At 42.4% G+C, this 9,436-nt stretch overlaps 1 protein-coding gene across 1 annotated transcript; it reads left to right on the top strand.

Annotated features, from left to right (window-relative positions):
* The first annotated feature begins 431 nt into the window (after positions 1 to 431).
* Positions 432 to 6,077, top strand: EXOSC9 (exosome component 9). The gene is made up of 12 exons (XM_059826904.1): positions 432 to 517; positions 694 to 788; positions 1,505 to 1,624; positions 1,737 to 1,839; positions 2,269 to 2,406; positions 2,871 to 2,953; positions 3,281 to 3,413; positions 3,882 to 3,970; positions 4,170 to 4,316; positions 4,689 to 4,879; positions 5,215 to 5,293; positions 5,829 to 6,077. The coding sequence occupies exons 1-12, from the start codon at positions 452 to 454 to the stop codon at positions 5,908 to 5,910; spliced, it is 1,326 nt and encodes a 441-aa protein (XP_059682887.1). The 5' UTR covers positions 432 to 451; the 3' UTR covers positions 5,911 to 6,077.
* Positions 6,078 to 9,436: the final 3,359 nt, after the last annotated feature.

Here is a 9,436-nt window from a genome sequence, read left to right on the forward strand (position 1 = left end):
GGAGCACGCACATCTTGAAGACTGGGCACTACAACAGCGTTAACCCCTCGAAATGTCTAGGGCGCGTTTTTCTAATTCCAGACGGTTTCCCCGACGACCGGCACTTTGGCACAAGCCCACAGGGCCTCTCTCTGCCTCCGGCCGCTGAAGACGCGCGGAGAGCCGCGATGGGGCGGTTACTGCAACAGCCCCGTCCCAGGCCCCGCTCTGGGCAGCGGAGCTGCGAGCCGCGGTGAAGCCGGCCCCTGAGCCCACCGCTCAGCGGGCTGTGAGGGACGACGGCGGACAGCCGTCCTCCCGCCCGCCCTGAGGGGAGCCGCCTGCGGGCGGAGCCGGCGGGAGCTCGGCGCCTGCGCACTGGCACGCACCGCCGCGCGGCCGCCGCGTGGTGATGACGCGCTGGCGGTGCGCGGCCGCCGGCTCCAGCGCGCGCTGCTCCTCAGGGCCCGCCATGAAGGCGACGCCGCTCTCCAACTGCGAACGGCGCTTCCTCCTGCGCGCTGTCGAGGAGAGGAAGGTGCGGCGCCGGCCTCCCCTTCCCGCTCCTCTTCCCCATCCCCTGCCCCGCCCCGGGGGGGCGGCTAGCGCCGCTCTCCCCTGCCGCCGCTCGGTGGTAGGCCGGGGCCGGCCCCGCCGCCCGGGGCCGGCGCATTAACCCGGTGTGTGTGTGTGTGTCTGTCTCTGGGCCCGCAGCGCCTGGACGGGCGGCAGTGCTATGACTACCGGAACGTGCGCATCTCCTTCGGCGCCGACTACGGCTGCTGCATCGTGGAGCTGGGGAAGACCAGGTGGGTGCGGGGGGAGCGGGGGCTCGGCCGGCGTTTAGCGGGCAGAGCGCGCTGCGCTTCGCGGCCTAAGGGCGAAGGCCTTCGCCCCCAGTTCGGGCGCCGCTGCGGCTCTCGCCTGAAAGCGGTGCCTTTCCCAGCCTGCAGGAGCGGACGGGGTGCACAGCCTTGAATGTTGGGCGTCTGAAAGCCCGCTGAGAGCCCAGTGAACAGACTTTAAGGACTGGAGCCCGAAAGTCGTAGCAATTCAAGGATAGGACCACAGAGGAGAAGTGGGAAGGGAAGGGATGGGGTTTCCGTGGAGGTTGTAGATTACGAATAATTTATGAAATACAAAATTATTATAATTCTTCATCCCTTTATTCGCTGATCTCGCATTACATTTAGTGTTCTTCCACAAATCAAACAGCCCTTTTTTTGTATGTGGAAAAGTGGAATATATGCACTTACATAAACATCTAGTTATAGACTCTCATGTGTTTGAGTCTCATTTTTAATCCTAAAAGACAGGAGAACGTTCCAATTTCTACATTTGGTCCCCTTAATTGTTGACCGGAGTTTAAATATGTATGACAGCCATTGAATGAGAAACTGTCAGGAGTGAGAAATATAAACTAAAAGCCTAAACACGTGCTTTTTCAAAATATCTATTTTGTTTCTAACGGTAGGAGTTTTTTCCTGCTAAATTCCGTGACTTAGTGGTTTATTTACCTTTGCAGGGTTCTTGCACAAGTCTCCTGTGAACTTGTTCCCCCCAAGCCAAATCGGCCTACGGAAGGTATACTTTTCTTTAATCTTGAGCTCTCACCAATGGCTGCACCTGGTTTTGAGCCTGGCAGGTATGTAGCTTTCTTAAAAAGACTAAATAAGGATGACAGAAGAGCCACTGTTTTGATAGCTGTAAGTATATAGCGTAATGGTATTAAATTTGGGTTAATTTTGTTTCAACAGGCAATCTGAGCTATTGGTGAAACTGAACAGACTAATAGAACGATGCCTGAGAAATTCCAAATGTATAGATACTGAATCTCTCTGTGTTGTTGCTGGTGAAAAGGTATGAAAATCTACTTATTTCAAGTGTTTTTAAACTAAAGGATACGTGTAGTCTGTTTTTAAGGTGGTCTCTGTTTTGTTTTGGAAACTGGAAGTTCTGATTTTAGGTTAATGTAAGGATCCACACATCTGACTTTACAGGTATTTTTCACTTACTTATCTACATAGGCTTTCTGAAGTAGTTGGGACCCTGCACGCTCTAATATTTCTTTGCAGGCTAAAGTTTAAATTGTAACTAAACATTACGCATTTTGTCATAATTAGCCAGCGCTTAAATCTAGTGCACTGGTTATTTTGGAATATATTGAGATCCTTCATCTTCTTAAGCAAAGACCTGAAGAATATACGCTGTTTCTTTTTATGGTTCAAAAAATAACTTCTGTAGAATCATGTCACAAATTACCACACAGTTTTGTACTCTTTTTCTCAGGTTTGGCAAATTCGTCTGGACCTGCACTTGTTAAATCACGACGGTAACATTATTGATGCTGCCAGCATAGCAGGAATTGTAGCTCTGTGTCATTTTCGCAGACCAGACGTGTCTGTGCAAGGAGAGGAAGTAACTGTGGTAAGTTGTACCAGATCATAGTAAATGTTGTGGCATCGCAGGTAGCTGTTTGTTTCTGCCTAAAAGGGAGAATTAAATGTTTGTGTAAGCAGGTAACTCCAAGATACTTAAGTTTTAGGATAGATGTGTTGCTGTTCAAACTGTGACAGGAGAGTAAGGAGACCTGCAGAATACAGTTTTATCAACCTCAGGTTATGGGAATATTAATTGTAAAAGAGTATTTTACAATATTCGACCAAATTAAGCATAAGGCTGATGAACGTGGTATATTTACCTATGTAGGTAGTAAACAGTAAGAATTGCACAAGAAGAGTAAAAAGAATTTTTTAATATTTAGGCGACCAAACATTTTTTAGCCTTTTTTTCTTTTTTTTTTATGTCTTTAAATATCTTCGTACAGTATGTGACTTTACAATTAAATGTGTTTCGTAAATAATTGTCTTCTGGGCCAATTCTTTTCAAAGTACACTCCTGAGGAACGTGATCCTGTCCCCTTGAGTATCCACCACATGCCTATTTGTGTCAGTTTTGCCTTCTTCCAGCAAGGGTAAGATTTTTAAGTCTTTTGACAGAAACAGCTTATTGTCAATTCTGCAGAATTGATTTTAAACGTAGAAGAGTCCTGAAAATATTTATATGGACAAGTCGATTTCTTAAAACATTTTATCTGAAGTGAGATGCTGTGGGGAGATATTTCTGCATTCTGCACAGTGTAACTAAACAGCAGCTTTCCACAGATGACGTAGCAAACTTTCTGGGGGGAGCATACCCATAATTACTAATACGTAAACCAATTCCTTTGATTAATTGTTTTAAGGATAGTAACTCACCTCGAACTTTTACTGTTGCCTTATATTTAAAAACTTGATTGTAGGACCTATTTATTGGTGGATCCAAGTGAACGCGAGGAACGTGTAATGGATGGCCTCCTTGTAATTGCCATGAATAAACATCGCGAAATTTGTACCATCCAGTCCAGTGGAGGGATCATGCTTGTACAGGATCAGGTAAATCGTTACCTTGACCAGTCTTTCTCTCTTATATAACCTAGTTCCTGTGCTGTAATCTTGGTGTTGAAATATCCTTGACATTTGGAAGCCAAGAAGTCAATTACCTATCTGAAGTAATTGGAAAAGATTACATATTTTTAGACCTAGCGGAAGAGCATAGTCATAGTACTGTGTATCATGCTGAAGAAGAGATGTAGAAAAGGCATATTGTTTGGTCAGATACGCATCTTTTTTTCCCCTGTGACTTGGCTGAGGGAATCTGTAAGTTAATTCAGACTGCACTCTCAGGAATAGCTAGAGGCTGTTGTATTAACCTTTTGCATCAACTCATAGTGTATCCAGTCCCTCATACTAAGACGCCATATTTTATTTTAAGTGTTTGCGACTGCTAGGATGTTCTACAGTTTTCGTTAAAAAGGTCTTGCTTTTATGATTGTAAAGTGTTGTTGTATGTATAACGAACAGGTTCTGAGATGCAGTAAAATAACAGCTGTTAAGGTTGCAGAAATAACAGAACTAATTCAAAAAGCCTTGGAGAACGACCAGAAAGTTAGGTGAGTGTTTTGGGAAGGAAGGGAAATGGGTAGTTTTAAGAAATATACTAAGAAGTAATGTCAATCTGTAGTTTGAACAGCAAATTGTTTTCACTTCTATTTGTTTTAAATAGTAAGTATTTGTGTATTTCACCTTGAAAAGAGAAAGCATTTTTAAGTGTGAAACGTCCTGAAATAATGTCTGTCACTGAATGACTAGGAAAGAAGGTGGGAAGTTCGGCTTTGCAGAATCTATACCGAATCAAAAGATCACTGCCTTCAAAATGGAAAGCGCTGCTGTCGATACTAACAATGTGGAAGAACAAGCAGAGGAAATCATCACTAAAGCTGACCCTCCTTCGGAAGTGTATCTTTTCTGTTGTATTATTTAGGGGAAAACCAGGCTTCCCATCCCCTGCATTAGCACTACTAGAAGCTAAACACACATCCGTGATTCCTCACGGCTTAGGTAGCCTTATAGCCTTCAGAGGAAACATCAACATCATATTGGTTTTGGTTTTAACTGCTTTTAGGTAACTTAATTCCCAGCATAAAGTGCAAAACTGAGGTCTGAAGTGACTGATTGTTACAGTAACTGGAGAAGGAGTACTCTCTCTCAACTCCCCCTTAAGGATGTTCTCCCCTGGGGAGAAAAGATACAGCTTAAAAAACAACTGGTTTGCTTTCAAAATACAAAGAGTTTACCAGCAAACACCAAGATTTTTCTTAACTGCTTCAGTTTTGCCAAACCAATATTGCACACTCCGGGGACAGCCCAAATTGGGGAAGGAATAGAGAACTCCTGGGGAGACCTTGAAGAATCTGAGAAGGAAGAAGCAGCAGAAGAGGACGGTGAAAGTGAGACTACTGCTTTTGAATGTCAGAAAATGGAAACTGAGGATACAAGTACGATGAGGGAAGCTAAGAAGGGTAAGTATTTGTTTATCTTGATATCAGATATGCTGATGATAGCACTTTATTGACAGTCTGGAATTAAAATGTGAAAGAGGTCCATTGCAAGAAAGGAGAACCATTGTAGCCCCTTTCCACTTGAGTTACTCCCATTTGCTACTTTCACTTCACCTGTTCACTTCTGCTTTCTTCAAAAGAAAACTTGATTTCTGTTATATATGGAGGGCTCCAAATTAAACACTAGCCACTCTGAATGTTTCTTTAAAAATGCTGTGGTTATTAGTTACAGAAGCTGTTCATACAAACCCGATCACCAGTTTGTGGGTTTGTGTTTGTTTGGTTGTTTTTTTTAGATGAACCTATTGTACTGTCCGACAGTGAAGAGGAAGAAGTTGTCATTCTGGAACCGCAGGAACTACCAAAGAAAACAAGGTAACTATCATGTGAAATTAGGAGGGGAAAGGAGTTTGTAAGGAGTATTTTCAGGAAGCACAGGATTTTGACAAGGCCAAGAAAGGTCTCGATGGATCAAGGGGACTGCAAAGATAGCCAAGGGTGAGGAAGTTTAAATCTAGGCTAGTTTGCTCCTGTCTGAGGAGGCCAGTCATCCTGGCTGACCTGCAGCTGTCTGAAATGGTTATAGAGATTTGACTAATCTTCATCATTCCAAGGGGAGTGAGAGTGTAAAAGTGGATTTGAATCAGCTGCTCCCTAGAGATGCTGCAGAGATTTTACACGCTACACTACAGCTAATCTTAAGTTCTGTCTCCAAGAAGTGAGATTTATTGCTGTATCCCTGCACTAGCTGTAGAAACCCTCGTTGTGTGTACTACACTTTCTAGAAACTAAGCTTGAACTTTGCACTGAGCATGGTGGATGGTTGCCCTGTTACAGATGATCAGCCTGTGTTCTTTTGAAATAAAACTATTCAGTACACTACTTTGATACAAATGTTGTTTGCTCACAGAACACAGACCAACTCGAAACAAGAAAATACAAGTAAGAAAGCATTTAACAAAAGGAGAAAAAAGAAGAGAGCTGCTCATTAAAGCCATCATCCCTCCTTCAGAAATGCTGTATAATACATAATTTGGTCTATCATTGCTGAACTTATTTTTGTAGATAATTTTATTTCCTCCCACCCCATATCTGGTCCCGCTTTTATGTATATTTTATAAAACTATTGTACACAGCTTTAAATAAAAAAAATTGCATGTAAGTGAAATTCTGTGGTTAGCATCCAGCTACAGCAGAAAACTCACTAGTTCAACTTGAATTGACTCAAGTTCTACAGCTTGAGTCGCAGAGGTGAGACACATAGTTTTCTTAACAAAGAGGATAGCCTCTGCCATTACTGAAGTGAGCTGTGTATAGTCAGAGTTCAGGTGGTAAAAGGAATTATGGCTCAAGTTTAATGCCAGGAAAAGCTTCTCTTAATTAAGGTAGCTATCACCACACCTTGGAAGTGTTGTGTACCTTGGAATGTTCTTCACTGGGGGAAATAGTGTGCTGTGACTAAGCCCTTCTTGCCCACGTCACTCCCCATCTTGCCTTTTGCTGAAACCGGTTTGTATAAAAATCAACAGAAATGCATGTACCTATCAAAATAGCATAGAACTGCAAAACTTTCATAGAGAAGCAACTCATACTTCAGCAGTGGAGTTTCTTAAAAGTTTAATTAAATATTACATGCAACAGACAGGAATGCTTCTTGAACTATATTCAAAGAATTATGCTCTGAATTTAGAATTGGGCAACGTGCAGAGACAAGGTTTCCAAAATACCCGACCTAGCTGCTTTGTTCAAAAACCAAGTCACATTGGAAACATGCACATATTTACAAGAGCAAAGTAGGACTATTTTACATGTGACCTTAGTATCTCATGAAATATGAACAGGAGAGAAGTTACTGTTGCAGATACTATATTCCTCAAATTTGGTTTAGAATTTAATGTAAAAAAAAAAAAAATTTGCTCCCAGCCAAGTAAAGCTTTAATAGAGTTGTGCTCTTTCAGAAAGGGATGAACACAGAAAGCCCCATTCCTCCAGGAGCTAAACCAGTGCATTTTCTTAGTGTCAGTTCTTCCAACCCAGTCACTCTCAGGAGTACAATAATGAGTGAAGATTTGGTTTCTTCTTACTTCCACAGTACCACAAGATCTTAAGCTTCAGGAAAAAGAACAGTATTCTTTGCACTGCTATTTCTCTCTTCACACAGAAGATCTCATACCCTACGTTCCTCAGAGGCTTTATTTTGAAAGGACTAGAAGTCAAACTGGATAGGCAAAGCCATAGTACAGTACAACCTGGGATATTTTGTTCAAAGCTTAGTAGCAAGAGCTGGAATTGTCCCATATTAACTTTGGAAAATGAGAAGATGGAAAAAGGTGGTACTTGCTGCAGCAGGAACTGTCAGTGAGGAAGGAGGAACATGGTTATACTGGGCAGAGATGCCGGCCCATGACTGAAGCATTTTTTTAGGCTATCGAGGAAGTTGTATGTTGAAAGTAAAGCTCAGGGAGCAAGGGAGAATTTTTCTCTGTGTTATGGGAACAGTAGTAGAACAACTTCCACTGAAAATACAGGAAAGAGACATTTCATTAAGCAGTAAATTAATACAATAAGCCACTGCAGTCCTTTTACTTGAGGAGTACTACTTGCTCTTTTCTGGGGAAACTAATTCATAAACTTCCTTTAAATTACTCCTCTTCCAATGTTCATATTTCTCAGTGGTCTTGGAAAGTTTCCAGCATACACCACAAAAAAGGGGAAGGCAGAACCCAGTTTCTCAGGAAGAGCACTGTGCTCTATTTCTTCAAAGAATAATTGCCAGTCAGCAACTTTGAGTTGCCCTTCCAAGGTCACAAACTGATGTTGCAACTGCAGCAAATGTGCTTCTGTATACACAAACACACTCTCCTGCAAGGTCAGAGCATTTCCAGCACTAAGCGCCAGACATGATACCCTGTGGAGCTTTTTCCCAGCTAGCCTTAGCTTTTCAATAGCGACCTACTGAAATTAAGCTACATAAAGGCTATTGCAGAACATGGTAGACCAATGAAATACGGTTCTTCATTAAACATTAGAACATGTATAAAAGTCAAAGTGCATCCTAAAAAGCTCAGCTTGGCCAAAAAAGGCAGCCTCTGCTGCGTGCTTTTGTCTTGACCAGTTTTGTAACTAACCGAGTTGGTTCCTGGAGGGCTCAGACTGCATAGCAGGGGTGGGGGCAGCAAACTGGAAGTTCAGTAACTAAAACCAGCAAGTTTTTAGTTACTGAGTCGACACACGAGTTGTCTCACTATAATGCATGCTTGTCAGCTTGACAGAGGGCTGATGACTTTTTTTTAAAAATTTCTTTTAAATAGCCGTAACAGCCATTCAACATTTGTGAAGAATTTATACTGCTACCTGCGGGGTGTCCAGATAACCAAACAGACCATGTTGAATCAACTTCCATGTTGAAGCAGCACAGGTTTCACAGGGCAGCCCTTGCCAAAACGCTTTAGAAATGAATGCCAGTTAAAGATGGTAGTACTACCCCTCAGTGGTTTTAAGGTATTGGCAAGACCACTAACGCCAGATGTAAAAACTGTTTATTAGCCAACCTGGAAATGGCTTAATTAAATCCATTTCCACGCACTCACTGCTTTACATGCAAAGAACAGCAGGCACTGGGTAGCATCACTCCATTTACACAGGTTGAAGGTAAATGTTCACTTGATCTAGTGCCAATTATGTGCTAGTTTGCTTGTGTAACAGTACTAGAACTAAGGAAAAACAAGACCAGTTGGTCTACATTTTTGCTGCATGCTACAGAGGAACCCTTTCTAAGCAAGAGGGATGTACAGAATTTGTACCATTCTGCACATAGCCCATCCACGCCAGAAGACATTTCCTCCTTTTGAGGGCACAGAGCCGTAGCTCACCTTCCTGCAGTTTAATCCCTCTACCGCCCCTAAAGAGGTACTAGGTAAGCAGACTGATGACTATAATTTTTTGAATAGATATCGATGGGCTTTTGGGACAGCTAACACATCAGTGGGAACTCCACGGGTTTAAATTAGTATCAGTTTTACACTTTGACTTGAAAATACCTATAGCAAGACTTTTCTACGTACTGGAAGAGGGAAGTATGAACTGGTGTACTGGTTTTAGCCGTGCAGCCCCTGCAGCGGAGCATTCAACCTCTAACCTGATGGAGATCTGGCAGTACATTACATATTTCAATAATATAATTTTCAGTACTACAATCAAGTCTTCCAGTAACTGGCAAATCCTAAAGAGCCTGACAAGAGTCAGTTCTGGCAAGGTGTTCTCCTCATTGCTATATGGTTTCTTCCAGTATTATAGCCATTAAGCCATGTTTTGGATCTATACTAAGTCTCAGTTTAAACTAGACAGTATAAAAATGCTACAAATACTGCTGTGGAGTCCAAGTCATTCTTACTTGGAAGGAGAAAAAGCCCCACTATGATAATGCACTGCTAATATTAATGTTTAGTCTATAATTAGATAGGCAGTCTCAGTCTTCAGTTGGTGTGCATGGTTAATTCCATGCTTGAAGAGAACATT

Source organism: Gavia stellata, chromosome 19 (assembly GCF_030936135.1).
Source record: "Gavia stellata isolate bGavSte3 chromosome 19, bGavSte3.hap2, whole genome shotgun sequence".
Classification (NCBI taxonomy): Eukaryota; Metazoa; Chordata; class Aves; order Gaviiformes; family Gaviidae; genus Gavia; species Gavia stellata.

Coding starts and splice junctions, on each gene's coding strand:
- EXOSC9 (XM_059826904.1), top strand. CDS start 452: ATGAAGGCGACGCCGCTCTCCAACTGCGAACGGCGCTTCCTCCTGCGC. Junction 3,971..4,169: donor GAGAACGACCAGAAAGTTAG/GTGAGTGTTTTG, acceptor CTGAATGACTAG/GAAAGAAGGTGGGAAGTTCG. Junction 4,317..4,688: donor GCTGACCCTCCTTCGGAAGT/GTATCTTTTCTG, acceptor TAACTGCTTCAG/TTTTGCCAAACCAATATTGC.